The 22,412-nt window shown below is 46.2% G+C and overlaps 1 protein-coding gene across 1 annotated transcript in view; it reads right to left on the bottom strand.

The window, feature by feature from the left end:
- fam171a1 (family with sequence similarity 171 member A1) overlaps nt 1–22,412 on the bottom strand; it is a 109,183-nt gene that overhangs the window by 37,291 nt on the left and 49,480 nt on the right. Inside the window, exon 5 of the mRNA XM_084337024.1 lies at nt 8,271–8,450. Within this exon, the coding sequence (XP_084193150.1) occupies nt 8,271–8,450 (180 nt within the window). The remainder of the gene's footprint in view (nt 1–8,270; nt 8,451–22,412) is intronic.

Consider the following 22,412-nt stretch of genomic DNA (forward strand, 5'->3'; position numbering starts at 1 on the left):
ACGGGCCGCGGCCCGGACGGCCCGGTCGTTAATCCGGCCCTGGTGACATCATTTGGCCCCATGTTCACAAGACAAATCAAAGTAGACAAAGGAGGTCGACAGTTAAAAACAAGAATAACAGGTTTGTGTGTGTGTGTGTCCTTCTCTCTCTCCATGTGCAGCTCTTGTCAACAACAACAAGTCCCAACACTGGCTTATTTGTGAGGGAACCATTGTCAGCCTGGTATATTTGTAGGAACAGGTGCTGGAAAGATTTCAAAGTTTCCCTCTCCAAGTCTCTTCACACTTACAACTCACACACGTGCATGTGCATGCACACACGTGCATGTGCATGTGCGTGCACACACACACACACGCTTAGCTAACTGCTCACTGGAGAAACTCAATTAGACGCCTAGCTATTCTGTTGTTATTTATTTGGGAGATGTTGCTAGGATACGCAAGGCCTACCCAGAAGAGGGGCCCAGAGATGGCTGCTGTGGAAATACTCTGCAGTTCAGGTTGTGCATGGGCTACAACGCTGTATGTGTGCTACTATCAGCCTCTTTGAAAGACCTCCTATTAAGATAATAGTTTATGTAGATTGGGAGCAAGAGCTTCTCACATTTTTTGCTGCGAATCACCTCTAGGATCGGCAATGTCAATCACTCACAGTTAGCCACTCTGCCCCCTATTCACGTGAGATCCAACGGTGCTAATTTTCGGTGCAATGCAAAAAAATCTGATGATGTCACGTTTTGTTTACCGCAAAACGAAACCGCACGTTAATGTCAACGGCACAATACATGTTTTCAAACTCTCTTTGGGTGTTTTCAATTCATGGGGACTGGGGAGTATATGCCTCTGATATCTTGGTACAGTGGGCAGGTTGTTAGAAAGTGTAGCTCAGTTTCCACATCGGCTCTGTCTGACATGGCTGTTAGCCTAGCCACAGAGCATCTTTAGAGGAGAGGCTCCGATTGAATCCGGGACACAGACATGCAGCCAATGGGACACTGGCTCTGTTCATGGTCACAAATGGATTCCAGCTTCATTTATTTACTACAGATGACAAACGTGTTGTTTGTTTTTCTTTTTTACATACTTGCGCCACACGGAACAACTGATCACTACAGCCCAGCATCATATTACTGTAGCCAGTCTCTTGAAACACCACTATCTCCAAACTTCCACTCCTCTCGAAAATTTCTTTTGTTATGTGCTCGCGCTGCCGCATGGGTTTTCTTTTTAGCGGTCGGCTTACTCCTTCCATAGTTTCACATATTTGTAACCCGTTTAACGTTATTAAGCTAACGTTAGCTAATCGTCGGACATAACGTTAGCTCCCTATGCTCAGGACAGAAGAGTAGCGGATGTGACTTCGGTAGACCAAAACACACCACAGAGCGGGTCTTCTCCAAAGCAGGGGACACAGTGAGTGTGGAGCGAAAATAACTGCTAGACTCAATCAGCAGCAGAGTAGTTCATTGCTGCTAGATTGTTTGTTTAATCAGTTGTAAAATACTTTCATTTATTTGTTATTTAAATATATAGATGTGTATTTGCAAATTTTTTAATCAGCAGAATAGTTAATTGCTACTAGAGGGGTTTGTTTACCCATGTTTTATACTTGTTATTTTGTAAAATACAATACCTTTATTTATTTTATATTTAAATATATAGATGTGTACTTTTTTTGTTAATTTGTAAAACATATTTTTTTTAAATAAACATAACATTTATTTAAAGATATGTGTGTGACTGTATATATATATATATGTTGTTCTAAATAAATAATAATAATAACTATTTGTATAGCACCTTTCATACAGGGGATTGCAGTTCAAAGTGCTTTACATCAGTAAGATGTAAATAATAAAAGTTATAATAATACATTATTTATTTATTAAATATTAAGTTTGGATATATATATATATTTTTTTTTACAACTGAAGTAGGTAGATAAAAATTGTAGAGACTAAAGTACAGAAAAAAAAGGTACCGATGGGTACCGGTATCGATTAACAGGTTACCGGTTCAAATGTGAAAGGTACCCATCCCTACTAGTGGCGTCCCACAAGCATTGGGTTGACATCAACGTCAATCACACTTCCCACACAACGTCGACACAGGTTACACAGACCACGGTATGGACACTCCTGGTAGAAAACCAGCATTAGGTTGAACACCATTACATTTGACTGACATTCTGGGCCGTGTTTATAGAGTAGCACGTTGTTCCATCTGTCCAAAACCAGTATTTACATTACTGAACCGTGTTTATACTGTAGCTACATTTGCTGAGTATGTATGTTACTGACATTCTGAACTGTGTTTATACTGTAGCTACGTTAGCCAAGTATGTAAGTTACTGACATTCTGAGTCGTGTTTATACTGTAGCTACGTTAGCTAAGTATGTAAGTTACTGACATTCTGAGTCGTGTTTATACTGCAACTATGTTAGCTGAGTATGTAAGTTACTGACATTCTGAGTCGTGTTTATACTGTAGCTGCGTTAGTTAAGGATGCAAGTTACTGACATTCTGAGTCGTGTTTATATACTGTAGCTACGTTAGCTAAGTATGTAAGTTACTGACATTCTGAGTCGTGTTTAATACTGTAGCTATGTTAGCCAAGTATGTAAATTACTGACATTCTGAGTCATGCTTATACTGTAGCTTCGTTAGCGAAGTATGTAAGTTACTGACATTCTGAGTCGTGTTTATACTGTATCTACGTTAGCTAAGTATTTAGGTTACTGACATGAGTCGTGTTTTACTATTGGCTTTGGTGATTGAGGAGACAGACATGGTACCAATTCAATTTATATGAGAATGCTTCACATTTATGACACTGTGTCCTTGTTCCTAAGACTATAGTTTCCTGTTATCGATTGGCCCGTCATGGAATTCAGCCAAGCACAAGAGTGATAGATTTACAGTCAAGTGAACTGGTCTCAAACATTATGGAGAGCATGTTATCACCGGAGTCCTACAATAACAAAGTCATGCAGAGTGACTTGTGAGGTTAGAGACACATTATAACAACAGCGCATCACGTAAAACAACCAAAGTCTAAGACACTGCAGTAAAGTTACTGCTGGGTTTATTAGCAATATAAAATTTGCTTTATAACTGTCCAATCAAATTCGCAAATAGGTATTTCCAATACATTTCTTTGTCATTCTAACTTTTATTATCTTTCACCATGAGCTTGAATCAAACATTTGAAAGAAAATCACCATTTTACAATGTGTTCCAATATCACCCGAGTACACCTGAAGACATCGCTGTTCACCATATTTTTATTTCCACATCTATATATTTATATACTTGTATGGGTCCCCGTTATTTGTATTCCTCTTTCATCTACTTTCCCCTAGATATGGTTAATCTGTTGTTTACATCTCGCATCAATTACCTGCAATGCTACCGTGACGTCCTCATTTCCCTAAGGGGATTAATAAAAGTATCTATCTAGAGCATCTATCTGTGATTGGTCACCTTGCCAAGCTCTTATGTAACCAACGGCCCTGGCCGAGCCTATTTGGCACTGACCCAGATCAAGCGACTAAGCTGCTCTCCATACAAACGCAGGCCTGACTAAGAGTACTGAAATATTATATAGCCTATATGGTCAAGCTGACCCTAATGTACCCCTGTCATAACAGTAGCACACAATCCCTCACAATCATGTAAATTAAACACTGTATTTTCCCATACATGGGTCAGGCAGAGAGAATCAGAATACACAACACATTTATCCCAATTTACCATATTCACACAGTGGCCATTTTGCTCTTCCATCATGCTCGGGTTGGGTTCCTTTCTAGGTGGGAACAGGGTCGAAAGGAAAGGAAATGAGAGCAAAACATGGCTGCCGTGTGAATATGTTCAATGGCCCTGCTGACTCCTGGTTTCCTATCAGCAGTGAACAACAGTAGAGGGCTGATTTATAGAGTGGAGATGTCCGACTCCTGGTTTCCTATCAGCAGTGAACAACAGTAGAGGGGTGATTTATAGAGTGGAGATGTCCGACTCCTGGTTTCCTATCAGCAGTGAACAGTAGAGGGGTGATTTATAGAGTGGAGATGTCCGACTCCTGGTTTTCTATCAGCAGTGAACAACAGTAGAGGGGTGATTTATAGAGTGGAGATGTCCGACTCCTGGTTTCCTATCAGCAGTCAACAACAGTAGAGGGCTGATTTATAGAGTGGAGATGTCCGACTCCTGGTTTCCTATCAGCAGTCAACAACAGTAGAGGGCTGATTTATAGAGTGGAGATGTCCGACTCCTGGTTTCCTATCAGCAGTGAACAACAGTAGAGGGCTGATTTATAGAGTGGAGATGTCCGACTCCTGGTTTCCTATCAGCAGTGAACAACAGTAGAGGGCTGATTTATAGAGTGGAGATGTCCGACTCCTGGTTTCCTATCAGCAGTGAACAGTAGAGGGGTGATTTATAGAGTGGAGATGTCCGACTCCTGGTTTTCTATCAGCAGTGAACAACAGTAGAGGGGTGATTTATAGAGTGGAGATGTCCGACTCCTGGTTTCCTATCAGCAGTCAACAACAGTAGAGGGCTGATTTATAGAGTGGAGATGTCCGACTCCTGGTTTCCTATCAGCAGTGAACAACAGTAGAGGGCTGATTTATAGAGTGGAGATGTCCGACTCCTGGTTTCCTATCAGCAGTGAACAACAGTAGAGGGCTGATTTATAGAGTGGAGATGTCCGACTCCTGGTTTCCTATCAGCAGTGAACAGTAGAAGGCTGATTTATAGTGTGGAGATGTCTGACTCAGCCGATGAACCAATGATCAGCGCCCCCCGGCAGGGTGTGTCCCGAGCGCTGGGAGTCACAGACGGAGAACCTAGAACATTGGAACAAAAACCTCTGGGTCAAGAGAGGGAGCCGTGAGCAGCTGCACAAGCCCGTCTGTGTTTTTGTCTCCGTAGCCAAGGAGAGCAGATTATAATTTCCTGCAGGCCAAACCATGTGATGTGAATAATGACGTGGAGGTCTTTTGTATTTGGAATTGGACTTGCCCATTAATTGGTGTTCTTTATGTTCTGGAATACTTTATGAATAATTCTATTCATTTGCTCTTGGAAATCGCTGTAAGCTATGATCAGACTGTACACCATTGTGCATGTGTTGACGCAACAAGATAAAATTTGGTTAATTTTGCAACCCTTGTCCGTCTTCGGAGACAGAGGCCCCTTTCGGACATGCACTCGGGACGAGGCACTGAGAAGCGGGTCCGGGGCATCGCTTAGAGTTTCCTTTTCTGACATGTAGCAGACGGCCTGTAATTTCTCCATGGCAGACGTGCTTCTACCTAGGTGGAGCGAGGGCATAATGCAGAAAAGGGACCTCATCCGCGGATCATAATTTGAAATATTTGCAAACGGCATTTCTCATCTTCAGGCAGACGACGGAGCAAAGTGGCCAGCATATCATCTTGACTTGATATTTAGAAAAATCTCCAGTTTCAAAGCGTTATTGAGCAAAAGCAGACATATTTAACAAATTATGACCACTTAATAATCGTTTCATACAGCCTAAAACACAGCGAGAAGCACACATTTAATATAAATGTATGTATTTTACTGCAGTCTCGCTCTCGGCTCTCACTGTCACTATTTAGAAATATTGGGCTCTCAAATCTCACAAACTGACTCAAATCCAAACGCCTCGTGTGTTTTGTCCTTGTTGGTCGGGAATGAAATTGAAGAGAATGAAGATAACACACAGATATAATTCTATCCACAAACCATACGTTTTCATTTAACTATCAGTGGGAAAAGACCAACTGTATGGAACATGGTTAGTCTATCTATATCAATCAACATGGTTGTGTATGGAACATGGTTAGTCTATATCAATCAACATGGTTGTGTATGGAACATGGTTAGTCTATATTAATCAACATTGTTGTGTATGGAACATGGTTAGTCTATATTAATCAATATGGTTGTGTATGGAATATGGTTAGTCTATATTAATCAATATGGTTGTGTATGGAACATGGTTAGTCTATATTAATCAATATGGTTGTGTATGGAATATGGTTAGTCTATATTAATCAATATGGTTGTGTATGGAACATGGTTAGTCTATATTAATCAATATGCCCAACAATGATCTGCTTGTGTTCGGACCCAAGGGAGGGTAGACTAGGGTGCTGGGAGGGTAGACTAGGGTGCTGGGAGGGTAAACTAGGGTGCTGGGAGGGTAAACTAGGGTGCTGGGAGGGTAAACTAGGGTGCTGGGAGGGTAAACTAGGGTGCTGGGAGGGTAAACTAGGGTGCTGGGAGGGTAAACTAGGGTGTTGGGAGGGTAAACTAGGGTGCTGAGAGGGTGAACTAGGGTGCTGGGAGGGTAAACTAGGGTGCTGGGAGGGTAAACTAGGGTGCTGGGAGGGTAAACTAGGGTGCTGGGAGGGTAAACTAGGGTGTTGGGAGGGTAAACTGGGGGCGACAGTGGCTCGGGGGGTAGACAGTGGCTCGGGGGGTAGAGCAGTCGTCTGGCAATCCGGAGGTTCCCGGTTCGATTCCCGCTCCTCCCGAGCAGCGTGTCGATGTGTCCTTGAGCAAGACACTTAACCCCTAATTGCTCCCGATGAGCAGGTTGGCACCTTGCATGGTTGCCTCCGCCGTCGGTGTGTGAATGTGTGAGTGAATGGGTAAAAATGTGAGTAACAAATTGTAAAGCGCTTTGGATAAAAGCGCTATATAAAAAAGCAGCCATTTACCAAGCAGCCATTAAACTAGGGTGCTGAGAGGGTGAACTAGGGTGCTGGGAGGGTAAACTAGGGTGCTGGGAGGGTAAACTAGGGTGCTGGGAGGGTGAACTAGGGTGCTGAGAGGGTGAACTAGGGTGCTGGGAGGGTATAATAGGGTGCTGGGAGGGTAGACTAGGGTGCTGGGAGGGTAGACTAGGGTGCTGGGAGGGTAGAATAGGGTGCTGGGAGGGTAAACTAGGGTGCTGGGAGGGTAGACTAGGGTGCTGGGAGGGTGAACTAGGGTGCTGGGAGGGTGAACTAGGGTGCTGGGAGGGTAAACTAGGGTGCTGGGTGGGTAGACTAGGGTGCTGGGAGGGTGAAGTCAAGTCAAGTCAAGAATTTTAATTGTCACGGCATACAGGTATACAATGAAATGCGGGTGGTCTTGCCCGCAACGATGTGCAATACAGTGGTACATATAATAGAATCAAAAGAAGAAAACAACATTGTGCAGTAACAGGTAGCAGGTAACATGGAGTGACATCTCGGTATCTGTACATAGTTATTTACAGAGCATATGGGACATGCTAGTTAGCTTTGGTAGTGCAATACACTGTTCCTGTTATTCTAATTTAAAGTGTCCTTTCCTTTGGCCATAAGTGTGCGTGTGTGCGACATGAGTGTGTGCCCGCTCATGTTAAAGTGTTAAGTGGCTGCTCGTGTGTGAGCGTGCACAGTGTGCGTGTCTTGTGTGTGTTCATGTGTGCTTGTGTGTGGACAGTTCAATGTTCTGAGCACTCAATGTTCATTGTTCATGGCTCTGATGGCCTGGGGGAAGAAGCTGAGCCTAAGCCGCTCTGTCCTAGTAGCTGAGGTTCGCAGGCGTCTGCCTGACCTCAGCAGCTGAAACAGGCTGTTATTGGGGTGGTGAGGGTCTTTCATTATCCTGCAGGCTCTGGATTTGCACCTCTTGTTGTATAGAACCTGCAGGGGGGGTAGTGCAATACCCGTGGTACGCTCGGCTGAGCGCACCACTCTCTGTAGGGCCTTCTTGTCCTGTGCCGTGCTGTTTCCATACCAGGCAGTGATGTTTCCGGTCAGGATGCTCTCTACAGCTCCTGAGTAGAAGGACTGGAGTATCTTTCCCGATACTCTGAACTTCCTTAACTGTCTCAGGTGGTAGAGACGCTGTTTCGCCTTCTTTACTACTGTGTCTATGTGTGTTGACCACATATATGAACTAGGGTGCTGGGAGGGTAAACTAGGGTGCTGGGAGGGTGAACTAGGGTGCTGGGAGGGTAGACTCGGCACAGAACGTATGCGTTCGTACGTACAACCGCTCCGATTAATGTGCGGTTAAGAGCAGGAGTGTCTGAAAGGCTCGAGACAGGAAGCAGTTCATGGGGGAAAAAGAGGAGTCTGCTGAGACACACAAAATTAAAAAAAGAATGTGTGTGTGCATGTACATGCGTGTGTGCGTGTGTGCATGTACATGTACATGCGTGTGTGTGTATGTGTGCATGTACATGTACATGTATGTGTGCGTGTGCGCCTCACAGTACTCACCCAGGCGGGGGTCGTATCTCCAGGCACGGATGTGATCGTTCTCCTTCAGGCTGCTGTCGGCCGGTAGAGGCACGGAGATGCTGATTGGCTCATTCACCTGAAGCTCCACCCCCTCGCTGGCCAATAGGTGGACAGATATGGCTGCGACAGGAGTCAGCTCAAACCATCGCTCGGTCCCTTCTGTGACAGGAAGAGGAGAAGGGAGGGGGGGAGAGAGAGAGGCAAAAATGTAGTGACAAAAGAGCGAGAGAAGATGGAGGAAAAGGTATGCGTGTGTGTGTGTATGAGTGTGTGTGGTTAACACAAAGCGGTGTGGAAAGAGAAGAGGTGCCAAGGGAAAGAGAGGCAGGAAGAAGGACAAGGAGGAGTAAGGAAAAGGAAACGGGGATGGGAGAGAAGAGGAAACAAGGAAAAACAAGTGGGCGACGGAGGTGTCAAGTGTCACATAGTGGAGGAAAGTAAGAACAAAGGGGCCTGTCTAGTCTGAAGGGACATGTACACTGGTGGCTGGGGGGCTTTGACCTGAGGGACATGTACACTGGTGAGTTGGGGGCTTTGACCTGAGGGACATGTACACTGGTGAGTAGGGGGCTAGGGGGGTCTTTGACCTGAGGGAGATGGTACACTGGTGAGTAGGGGGTTTGGTTTTTTAACTCATTCAGCGCCAGGGATTAGCCTGGTCCCGTTCTAGCTATGCCACGCTTTAAAGATAGGAGTGCGTCACTTTGTTTGGAGAGCTATATCTATATTCTATATTATAGCTATGGAGACAATACTATAGTCATTTATTTGACAGTGACTTTCTTCCGTCGAACATGCAAAAAAGAGATACATTTCATGCATACGTTTGCGCGTTATCCCATGGTGAATATAAGTATAGTTTAGGAGTGATCCGGGATAATTCCTGAAAAGCGAGTTATAGGGCGCTACGTGTATTCTACTATAAGCGTTGGCGTTCATTGCCTGGACACGCTACTATTTCCAAATCAAATGTATATAATAGGTATTATGTTTCATCATAAATGCATGAAAGGGGGGGGGGGGGGGGGGTCGTTTTTTATGCTTTGATGGCCAGTAACGGCATTCGTGTTGAACACTACAGACGCTGATCAGCTGGATGGATATGAAAACATTGTTGGATCAAGCTGAAGTTGATGTCAGATAGTCCTTACCTTTGGTCGGGGGTAGTCCAAAAAGAATATTCCAATTGTCTGATCGCAATTTCCAGTATTAGTGTCAATCTGGTCCCGGACATAATTTGGCACAACTTATGGATCGAGTGTGCCAGATGCGTTTCGAAGTGGTCGGATGAAGCGATTTACTCGGCTCCGTCTAAATTTAGCACCCGGAGGGATTTAAACGTAACGCACGATCTGGAACAGGGTTTACTGCACTCTCGATACTGCCACCTAGCCGGATCTGGCTGGTACTGCACCCTTGGGGTCCCAGTATGCCTTTTAACGGCAACATACAGGTCTGTGACATTGAATAGAATATTAACGCCAGCTCAACCGCTGGCGGCCGTTGTTGGCGCAGAAAGTGTTAAGGGGTATTTGACCTGAGGGAGATGAAGGCATTCTCTCTCTCTCTCACACACACACACACATAGCTGTCTGAGAGAGCCGAGGCTGAGGGGTTGTGTAAGAATAGAGACTAGAGAGCACACACTAGGGTTATTGTGTTTCAAGGGGTCAGCGAGAGAGAGAGAGAGCGAGAGAGAGAGAGAGAGGGCCTCTCCAGAGGTAGTGTCTCACTCAGTAGACTTCTCCACCCCCCCTCAGTAGACTTCTCCACCCCCTCAGTAGGCTTCTCCACCCCCCCTCAGTAGGCTTCTCCACCTCCCCTCAATAAGCTTCTCCACCCTCTCAGTAGGCTTCTCCACCCTCTCAGTAGGCTTCTCCACCCCCCCCCTCAGTAGGCTTCTCCACCCCCTCCTCAGTAGGCTTCTCCACCCTCTCAGTAGTCTTCTCCACCTCCCCTCAGTAGGCTTCTCCACCCCCCCCAGTAGACTTCTCCACCCCCTCAGTAGGCTTCTCCACCCCCCCTCAGTAGGCTTCTCCACCTCCCCTCAATAAGCTTCTCCACCCTCTCAGTAGGCTTCTCCACCCTCTCAGTAGGCTTCTCCACCCCCCCCCTCAGTAGGCTTCTCCACCCCCTCCTCAGTAGGCTTCTCCACCCTCTCAGTAGTCTTCTCCACCTCCCCTCAGTAGGCTTCTCCACCCCCCCCAGTAGACTTCTCCACACCCCCCCCCAGCGGTCTCTGTAGCGCAGCTAGTTTTCGAATCAAGTAGTGACGTAGTGTCAGCAAAACGCTACACGCTACATATCCGGAGAAACAGACAAAAAAAAATATGTCTTCGGTCCTGAGAGTGTCGTGTTCTCCTGTCCTGCAGCTGGATACTATTGGAGAAAACCCACTATGATTGGTTGGTTGGTTTAGATATGAGTATGACGACTCACGATTAGGCCAAAACATTACGGGTAGGCCAATCAGAGGCAGGATAGGGTGGGACATGCCACTCCAGCTCGGCAAACCAGGAAGTAAAAAAAATCTAAACACAGACCATGAATGAATGAATGAACCAGTCCCGCGCGAAATAGCAGAAGGATTCGATGTTTCCAGGGCTGATGGCATTGATGAAGATGATGTCAATAACAACAATGCCTCTCCATGGCCCTATCTGGAAAAATGTATGAGTTTGACTGAAAAAACGCCTAAAACATATGTGTTTATTGTGTCAGCCAAAAACGAAGCTTCTCTCAACTTCCCACACGGCCAGCACTAACTTGAGAACACATATATTCAGGTAAGCTGATAAAAAAACTTTACATAAACATTGTCAACTGTTCCCAAACAGCACACAAGTCAGTGCACTTTTTGTCAACAGATTTAACTAACATGTTTCACTGTAGGCAGACAATGAACAATATTATGGGGGTGGAGAAAAGAAAAAACAAACTACCATAAATAGTACACTACATACACTAAGAGGGAAAATATCACCTAGAGCAGTGGTTCTCAACCTGTGGGTCAGGACCCCCAGGGGGGGTCCCCACATGATTTGGGGCCATGGAATGTTGTGTGAGTTACATATTTAAATACATTTGGTCATTTAGCTGACGCTTTCATTCAAAGCAACTTACAAATTGTGTACAACAAGTCAGCAGGAGTGGTACATATCTAGCAGCCAAGGATAAGTAGTATTGTTTGTCTAGCAGTGTCGAGCTTGAGTGTTATACTCTTGAGTACATACTGTACTGTAGTAGTATAGACATATTAGCATAGTTGGTGGTAGTATAGACATGGTAGCATAATAGTAAAATGCAGTAAGACAGTTATTATTAGTTAAAATTCAGATATTGAAGAAGTGTGTTTTTGGTTGATAAAGTGGGCAGGTTTCAGCTAGGAGAGGGTATCAGGCAGCCAGAAGATGCAGAGTTTAGGGATAAATAATACATAAAGATAGAATAGAAAAGAAAAAGACCATTACTGCATCAAAAGTAATCAACAAACTATACAATAAAAACTGATCAAACCAAATGGTCGCTTTCTTTTCTTTTGTAGAGGCTGCACCCAGCTAAACTTGCCTTCCTGGATTTTGTACATAATACAAGTTCATGTTAAAAGGATGACACAAAAAGCCAGACGAGGGCTCGTTTCAGTTTTATAATAAACAATCAAACTGTGCCGATGTAGCTAGCTATTTTTGCCATGTTCTTGTAGTGTAGCTTGCTACATTTATCTGGGGATAGCTTCCATTGTAGTTGAGCTATATTTAATCGAGAGTAACTTGTAGTGTAGCTTGCTACATTTTCCAAGTATCTTGCCCATCACTGCGAGACAGTTCCACCATTACTGTTACCATGAGACAGCTCCACCATTACTGTTACCACGAGACAGCTCCACCATTACTGTTACCATGAGACAGTTCCACCATTACTGTTACCATGAGACAGTTCCACCATTACTGTTACCATGAGACAGTTCCACCTACTGTTACCACGAGACAGCTCCACCATTACTGTTACCACGACAGTTCCACCATTACTGTTACCATGAGACAGTTCCACCATTACTGTTACCACGAGACAGTTCCACCATTACTGTTACCATGAGACAGTTCCACCATTACTGTTACCACGAGTGTAACTGAGGAGTACAATTCCCTGACTGTATTGTTAGATATGGTATTTAATACCACTACCTCTTGTACTTTAACTTCTGGCCATCCAGTACATGATATAAGTATGATGAACACTTTCCCACCTGATGAAACGAATCCACACAAATGTACAAATCGAAGGTTTAATATAGCAAAAGGTATATACAACGTTCACTTGTTTACACTTATGATTTGAAATATGCACTTGTATGGCAAATGAGTATTCGTAGGTAAATCAACATTGAATGTCCAATCTCTGGTTACGCAGGGAGTAAGTATACAACCTGGATATTTAGTAAACTATAGCGATGGTACTTAAATGATTATAGCTGGATACACTAAGGGGGGGGGGGGGTCCCGCTGGTTGTAAGACAGTAGGAGGGGGGGGTTAGAGAAGCCGCTGGCGGTATCCCATCTGGCCGACGGTTTCTTGGGAGAATTCAAAGTCTTGAACACGGTGCCCACAGAACCTCGGTCCGCAGACGAACACAGCTGGACCCTCTGGTGGACGGTAGCTGCCGTTCCACAACGGAGAGACGTGAGGCGACCTCACTGGTGTAGAGCGCCGTCTCACCTGGAGTCCTCTCCGGGGGGTAGTTCCAACACTCCGCAGTGTTGGCCTTTATCCATGGAATAATCAAAGCACCCAAAGCATAATCCAAGCCGTGGAAGGCTCGCCGTCGTCCGGGTAGAGTAATCCAATATACAGGTCCAGTCGCCCTGGCCCGGAGCTCCTCGGATGCAAGCACCACTAGGGGTCTGCCCAGCCTGGTTAAGCGTCCAGATAACGTCAGGAACGATGGGGGTACTGATAACTTTAGAACTCTAACCGAACGATGCACCATACATAAATAGACTATTATTAGCTTAATAGAATACGTCCAACTCGACGGTATAGTGCCAAACTATGACTATTCAACTATTAATCCAAACGATATCTCAATGCCTATTCTGAGGCCAAGTAGGCCTTACTACACCACACGTGCGTCGTGGGGAGGCTTCGCGTCTGTCACTCTGTTGGAGGGTAAAGAACTGGACTAAAAGAAAGTTCTACTTTACTTGCGCCATATATATATGCGCTATGAACAAATAGTACCATTCGTATTTCGCCCGACATATTCCTACGCGGAACCGGGGCTTGCCACGACATGTTGGGCGGCACGATTGAACTTGAACCTAGGGGTATGGCAACCTGGCGCCAGGTTCTCGTCCAATGGTAGAATGAAACTATTATGGGCTGTTTAGTAGACTAAAGGGATATTCAGTGCATATTGTACAAGGAATATACAGGGGATATCAAACGATATACAAACACTATTTAAATATATATATATAAATAAATATATATATTCGGTTTAATCTGATCCTTCACAACAGCCGCCCCCACCTAATTAGCTAAGCAGAGACAGATTACCCGTCTACCACTCAAGGTCCGCTGTAAGGGTCAGTCAACTCACAAAATCATGGGGTCATGGTCATCATCGATAGTATCTGGGAGTCGGGGCAGTTCTATGAGCCTCGCCACTGGACGTGTGTAAGTGCGCCCTTGGACGAGTACTTCAGCTGCTCGGACCTTGCCATCGGCACCGGTGATCACTTTGCTTACGCGGCCAGCCGGCCACATAGCTCTGGGTAGTGACTGGTCAATAATCATGACGACTGTTCCTTCTGTCAGATTGTCTCTCTCTTTTACCCACTTCTGGCGGGTCTGTAGAGACGGTAGGTAGTGGAGTAGGAAGCTGCTCCAAAACTTGTCAGCTAGTACTTGACTGTACCTCCACATTCTTCGGCCGTTCGCTTCTTCAGGCCTGTACATTGTCTGGGGTAGCGCGGGGTCCAGCCGCCCCATTAGGAGTGTGTTGGGGGTGACTGGGTCGACATCTGCTACATCACTGGAGACGTATTTCTTTATGATCGGCTCTGTGACCTTGTGTCGGCTGTTCAAGACGATCGGGTACTTAATATCATCCGGTAGATCGGGGGCTCTCCGCAGGCGACCACCCACTCTGATGAGATTATGGGCGTCACTCTCTGGTGCCAGGTGGAGCAGTCTGCTGTCTGATGGGACGGGGTTTCCTCCCTGTAGACAGTCTAGCTCATCGGGGAACGAGTCTCTCTGGGCTCGTTGTAGTAGAAGAAGTTCTGCTTCTTCGTAGTCAGCTGCTGACATGTCAGTGGTGGACTGAATCTCTGGGTGGTGCCGCAGGAATGTTCTTTGCTGCGCACTCGCTAGGGTAATGCAGTCATCCATGTTGGGGTCTGTGGAGGCGACTGTGCTCAGTCCACAGAACATAGGTTTCTTGTTCTCAGCCTCCTCGTTACTTGCTTCCCGCGGGGTGGGCGTAGGCCACTCTCCTTCCGGGAGCTTGAGGAATTCTGGTCCGTCACTGTAGATGTTGCGACGGGTTAGGTCATCCAGAGACATTCCCCGGGTGATGACGTCAGCTGGGTTGTGTTTGGTGTCCACATACCGCCAGCTCGCTGCTTCTGTTAACTCTTGAATCTCGGTGACTCTGACTCCCACGAAGACTTTGTATCTGCATGAATCAGACTTGATCCATGTGAGTACTGTCGTGGAATCTGACCACAAGATTGTTCTGTGCACCGGAATGGTGAGTTCACGTTGGATTAACGTGGCTAGATGCGCTCCTGCTAGGGCTGCGCAGAGCTCTAGACGTGGGATAGATTGTTGCTTACGTGGGGCTATTCTTGAGCGGGCCAGGATGAAAGCAGTGTGTATCTTTCCTCCCTTCTCTTGGGCACGCAAGTAGGCCACCGATCCGTAGGCTACTTCGGAGGCGTCGCTGAAGACGTGTAGATCAATCTCGCATGTCTCTGGCCTCACTGTGGATGGGAAGTAGCTGCGGCGTATATTGACGCCTGGGAGTGAGCGGAGTTCCGTCTCCCACTCTCTCCATGTTGAGGCAAGGTGTGCGGGTATTGGGTCGTCCCAGCCCTGGTCCTTGTCCCATGGTGCTCGTACAATCATCTTTGCCCTGGTGGTGTAAGGTAGAATACATCCCAACGGGTCATATTGTCTGGCGAGTGTTCTGTACACACTCCGTCTGGTGGGCGGTGTGGCAATGTATGACGCCGTGGATGGCTGATACATCGGCGGGCGTTGGGGGAGAGGCCTCCTGGGCGAGTCTCCTCTTGCGCCTCTCTGTGGGCTGGTACCGACAGGGTACCATGGCCCGCTGGTCCAGGTGCTATTCCTCGGGGCTGGTCGTGCGTCGTGCTCACCCGTGAATAGAGTCAGGGGTCTGTAGCGCAGCGCCGCAGGGGTATAGCCTGGGCTGCACTGGACCTCCTGGTCCGGTGGAGTACTGTGCTGTCGTCGGGCTTGGTTCTCCTCCTCTCCCTCTTCTTCCTCTATCAGATCTTCCAGATCCTGTAGTCGTGTATTTAGCTTCTCCGCCGTGTATGCCGCTCCTTCCTTGTAGCTGGGTCTCGCTTGGACCGGTCTGGGAAGGGGGTCTGCGGGGGGTGTAAGCTTGGTCTGTTGGTCAAGTTCAGGGTCGCTTGCTCGGTTAGGAGGCGCTGCCCTTGACTGTTGTCTCGACGATTTCCTTGAACCCCTGGCGGAGGGAGAGGGTGTTGCCCTGGGGATCATCAGCCGCTTCATTAGCCGCGCCCGTAACTTGTCGCGCTCGGCTTGTAATCTGTCACGCTCGGCTTGGCGCTGGATGAGATCGATGTTGCGCTCTGCTTCTCTTTGGGCATAGTCAGCGGCGCGCTGGGCTTCGGCGGCGGCGCGCTCTGCTTCTCTTTGGGCATAGTCAGCGGCGCGCTGGGCTTCTCTTTGGGCACAGTCAGCGGTGCGCTGGGCTGCGGCGGCGGCGCGCTCTGCTTCGGCGGCGGCGCGCTCTGCTGCGGCCCGGTCTCTTACCATATTAATTTCCGTCTGAAGGCGTCTCATCTCCCGGCGTATGCGCTCTTCTTCGCTCCGTTGCTGCGCTTGGAGGCGTTCTCTTTCAATAGTAAAATGTTCGCGCTCGCTAAGCGTCTGCGCTTGGAGTCGATCGCGTTCGGTAGAGGCTGTCAGGCTGTCGAGGAACGCCTGTTGTAGCATCCTCTCCGCTTCGCTGGGGGAAGGCGGTTGTGGAGGTGAGCCGCTCCTGCGTGAGCCGCTCCTGGGGGTACTTGTTGGGGAGTCCTGGAGCTCTATTTCCTCGGCGCTCTCCTCCTCTTCTTCCGTGCAGAGTTTTCTCTCTGTAGGGTTGTCTTCCTCCCGGGGGTGGTCGGGAACTACTTCTTGGGTAGTGGCGGGGGGTAAAGGCATGTCCGCTCCCTCCTGGTCCCCACCGTGAGCTTGGTCAGCTACATTAGGACCTACTAGGGCCTCTGTGGTCGGGGAAACCTGGTCGTTAAGGTCAGACATAATTTTACTTTCTACTTTTACCGCGTTTACCGTTTGTCGAAGGCTAGGTAGTTGACTGACAGTGTAAGCCTCTAAGTACTGAGGTGTCTGTCGTCTGCGCCGCGGGCGTTCTAGGTTAGGAGGATCGTTTCGTGGAGTGTTCATCATAGGCCATTTCAATATTAATAACACTATATTAATATTACACTAGTTACCCTCCGGCTCGAAGGACCAATTGTAACTGAGGGGTACAATTCCCTGACTGTATTGTTAGATATGGTATTTAATACCACTACCTCTTGTACTTTAACTTCTGGCCATCCAGTACATGATATAAGTATGATGAACACTTTCCCACCTGATGAAACGAATCCACACAAATGTACAAATCGAAGGTTTAATATAGCAAAAGGTATATACAACGTTCACTTGTTTACACTTATGATTTGAAATATGCACTTGTATGGCAAATGAGTATTCGTAGGTAAATCAACATTGAATGTCCAATCTCTGGTTACGCAGGGAGTAAATATACAACCTGGATATTTAGGAAACTATAGCGATGGTACTTAAATGATTATAGCTGGATACACTAAGGGGGGGGGGGGGTCCCGCTGGTTGTAAGACAGTAGGAGGGGGGGGTTAGAGAAGCCGCTGGCGGTATCCCATCTGGCCGACGGTTTCTTGGGAGAATTCAAAGTCTTGAACACGGTGCCCACAGAACCTCGGTCCGCAGACGAACACAGCTGGACCCTCTGGTGGACGGTAGCTGCCGGTCCACAACGGAGAGACGTGAGGCGACCTCACTGGTGTAGAGCGCCGTCTCACCTGGAGTCCTCTCCGGGGGGTAGTTCCAACACTCCGCAGTGTTGGCCTTTATCCATGGAATAATCAAAGCACCCAAAGCATAATCCAAGCCGTGGAAGGCTCGCCGTCGTCCGGGTAGAGTAATCCAATATACAGGTCCAGTCGCCCTGGCCCGGAGCTCCTCGGATGCAAGCACCACTAGGGGTCTGCCCAGCCTGGTTAAGCGTCCAGATAACGTCAGGAACGATGGGGGTACTGATAACTTTAGAACTCTAACCGAACGATGCACCATACATAAATAGACTATTATTAGCTTAATAGAATACGTCCAACTCGACGGTATAGTGCCAAACTATGACTATTCAACTATTAATCCAAACGATATCTCAATGCCTATTCTGAGGCCAAGTAGGCCTTACTACACCACACGTGCGTCGTGGGGAGGCTTCGCGTCTGTCACTCTGTTGGAGGGTAAAGAACTGGACTAAAAGAAAGTTCTACTTTACTTGCGCCATATATATATGCGCTATGAACAAATAGTACCATTCGTATTTCGCCCGACATATTCCTACGCGGAACCGGGGCTTGCCACGACATGTTGGGCGGCACGATTGAACTTGAACCTAGGGGTATGGCAACCTGGCGCCAGGTTCTCGTCCAATGGTAGAATGAAACTATTATGGGCTGTTTAGTAGACTAAAGGGATATTCAGTGCATATTGTACAAGGAATATACAGGGGATATCAAACGATATACAAACACTATTTAAATATATATATATAAATAAATATATATATTCGGTTTAATCTGATCCTTCACAACAACGAGACAGCTCTACCATTACTGTTACCACGAGACAGCTCCACCATTACTGTTACCACGAGACAGCTCCACCATTACGGTTACCATGAGACAGTTCCACCATTACTGTTACCATGAGACAGTTCCACCTACTGTTACCACGAGACAGTTCCACCATTACTGTTACCATGAGACAGCTCCACCATTACTGTTACCATGAGACAGCTCCACCATTACTGTTACCACGAGACAGTTCCACCATTACTGTTACCATGAGACAGTTCCACCTACTGTTACCACGAGACAGCTCCACGGTTGCTGTTACCATGAGACAGCTCCACCGTTGCCGTTACCACGAGACAGCTCCACCGTTACTGTTACCATGAGACAGCTCCACCATTACTGTTACCATGATACAGCTCCACCATTACTGTTACCACGAGACAGAAACCTACTTAACAGCCCAGGAAATCTTTGTTTTGCTAGAAAAAACAGTATTTGTTTCGTCACAAGACTAACAAACATCCAAAAGAAACCTGAATTTAGCATCATATGGACCGGCACCGCGGTCACATGTCCCCGGGAGGGTCCAGGCAGTGCCCCTGGCCAGGCCGGAGATCTTGTGTACATGATGTGCCAAGCTAACCTTACTGTAATTTATCTTGTCTTCTTTGAAAACCAGCCCTTTTGTAATCTGTGACACTAACAACCTTTTAAGTCTCCTTCGGATGAGGCGTTAAACCGAGGTCACGACTGAATTAGGTCGTTAAAGAACCCAGGGCGTCTATCGCAAAGAGTAGGGGGTTCCCCCGATGTTCCTGGCCAAATTCCCAATCAGGTCTCTGACATCAAGGCCACCTAATAACCCCCCCCTCATAATTGGCTGATATCAATCCCTGTCTCCTGAGCCGTTCAGCCATTGTGTAGTGTGATGTGTGCCTGGTGTCAGTGTATCGCAGGTTGGGTGCTACACAGTGGTGGTGAAGGAGGCGATTTCCACCCTACATTGTAAAAAAGCGCTTTGAGTCCGTCTAGAAAAAAGTTCTGTATAAATGCAATGATAACTTATTCATTCATTCCTAATCAACTAAGAGTGGACCGTCATACTGCACCTCCCCATACCCCCTTCTTCTATTTGATCAGCTGTAGAATGACTCAAGAATGACTCAAGATTGAGATGACTCAAGCTTTGGTCATCCATTCTATTTGATCCTATTCTACCTTTTTATTCTACTGCAATTGTTGGTCCGTTAATGTCGCAACGACCAAATCTAATTCCTTGTATGTGTAAACTACTTGGCAATAAAGACCTTTCTGATTCTAAGTCTTAAAGTGCCACTTGCAGGTTAAACCCTACTCTTCAATTATGGGTAGTTTACATCATTGGTATCTAATTTTTTTATTTTATTTTATTTTTTTGACGCCGGAAATTCCACTCAGAAAGGGTTACAAATGTCCACGCACGAATAACATGTATGGAGCCAATCAAAAAGCTTATCAGACGCTATCAGTGCCGTGACGTCACTGCAGGTAACTTTTCCCTACTTCTCATCCACTACAATGGAGTTTGACGAGTGCATAAAGCCATTTCCTTGATCCAAATGGACACCTTACTAGGGTTGCACGGTATACCGGTATTAGTATAGTACCGCGGTACTAGAGTGTTCGAAATGATACTATACTGCGTTTGGATTTTTTTTAATTTTATTTATTCATTTATGCATGCAAATGCCTTCCTATTGGAGCACAGCGCTGCCGTCAGTGGTGACGTTGCGCTAGTTTACCGGAAGCAACCTTCTGGAATGAAGAACAACAAACTAGTCACGAGAGCTAGCATAGCTTGTCCAACGAATGTTGGCATCAATGGCATGACTACAGTACAGATACTGTAGCATGTAATGTTAGTTATCACAACCATCGGCAATCGCAGTGAGGATCTTTATTGATTAAAGTTAGCTAGCTAGCTTTAACGGTTAACCCTTTCTCTGCCACGCTTATATCCATCCTTATACCGTCCTCTGCCAGCTCTATTTGTCTATGGAGATGTTCCCCTTCTTTGCAGGGCTATAACTTTTTTAATTGTATTGCTAAATTGACATTACTATGGCCCATTCAACATCAAGTATCTATCGTTTAGGATGTAGCAACGTTCTACTTTTTCATTCACACATTCATACTAAAATATGGTCTAAAGTATAAATATGTTTTTATTGTTTTCTGCAGCATTCCATAGAACGTGAGTTATAGCCACAAATACATATATTAGATCATCAAATGTAGTTTGATACCGATTGACGTCAGATAAAAAATGTCAATTGTACAAGGTCCTACACGTCATGCCTCATCATCTGCTGGTGACCGGAGGGGGGGGGGGGGTTATAAGTCCGTGGCCGACGTTAAATCATTTATTTAGTATGGGTGATATGTTGATCGGAGCAGTGTGTATGTTTAATAATAATCAAACACGCTGAAACTCACCGCAGCTTCCTCTGACCGTTGGGTAATCAGCGTGGAGCAGAAAGATCGCTATTATGGGATGTTGTTATATGCGATCCATTTCCAGGTTGTGTAATACTATATACGTCCAAATCATGTTGTTTATCGAGTTATTGGCAATGGATCGCTATCCAGTGTATCAAGCTGGAGTCCCGCTAGCGAGTGGCCGGACGAAATATGGGTGAGCACCACTTCCGGCGCGTCACTTCCGGTTTTGGCGATTCGCGGATCGGCCACCAGATGGCGGTCTTGAACCGTTGGAGAGTTGAGAGGAGATCAACAGCAAGTCTCAAGTCTCCGTGGGTGAAATATGATTGCCATGACAGATTTTTGAAATATTGATCTCAAAGACGCTGTACGACGTCATTGGCAGATTACGCATGGCGAGCATTGACGTCTAAAGTCGTCCTTGGCGATTAAAGGGTTAACTAGAATTATAGTTCGCTAGCTATATAAGCTAACATTAGCCGAGTTTATTCTATGCAAAATGTGCTAGCTAGTTAACGTTAATCAATAAAGATCCTCACTGCGATTAGTTAGTTATCATAACTATCGGCCATCGGAGTGAGGATCTTTATTGATTAACGTTAGCTAGCTAGCACATTTTGCATAGAATAAACTCGGCTAATGTTAGCTTATATAGCTAGCGAACTATAATTCTAGTTAAAGCTAGCTAGCTAATGTTAATCAATAAAGATCCTCACTGTGATTGCCGATGGTTGTGATAACTAACGTTACATGCTACAGTTACGTGTTTATTGAACAAAAATACAACCTGCAAGTGGGCCTTAAGTTGTCTAGAACTTGCGCTGTTCCTGTCCTGTGACAGCCAGCCTTAAGGATGCCTCTTCAACTCCTTGCACGCCATCTGCAAAAGGTCTAGTAATAGCGCTAGAAAACTCCTTGAGCACGACAGCTACAGACAGCGAGAACCGATTACAGACGATCTGACATCAGTATAGAAAATAGATACACCACATATAGAAATATTGAGCATGCAGACAGGGGGCATTCAATGCAGACGGTCATTTCGGACACAATCACGTAAATGGTAAATGGTGCATTTATATATCTCTTTTATCCAAAGCGCTTTACAATTTGTTCCTCACAAAATCATTCACTCACACATTCACACACACAACGGCAGAACCATGGCACAACCATGGAAGGTGCCAACCTGCTCATCGGTAGCAGTTAGGGGTTAAGTGTCTTGCTCAAGGACAATTCGACACACAGCCCGGGAGGAGCGGATTACCTCCGGATTACCAGGCGACTGCTCTACCTCCTGAGCAGGGGAGGAAATTAGGCCATTTGACTCGCCAAATGAGAGTATTCTTTATGTTTGGCGAGTGATTCATGAAGAGCACTCGCCACACTGGCGAGTAGTAAACAAAACCTAAAAAATTATTCTGCAATCTGCTTATTCGCTCACTGGCACAAGCCGAACTCTGACTCCCCCCTTATGATTCCTCCCATTTGCGCCTCATAATAATCCATAACCAATGAACATCATCG

This window comes from Notolepis coatsorum, assembly GCF_963971535.1.
Source record: "Notolepis coatsorum genome assembly, chromosome: 19".
Taxonomy (NCBI): Eukaryota; Metazoa; Chordata; class Actinopteri; order Aulopiformes; family Paralepididae; genus Notolepis; species Notolepis coatsorum.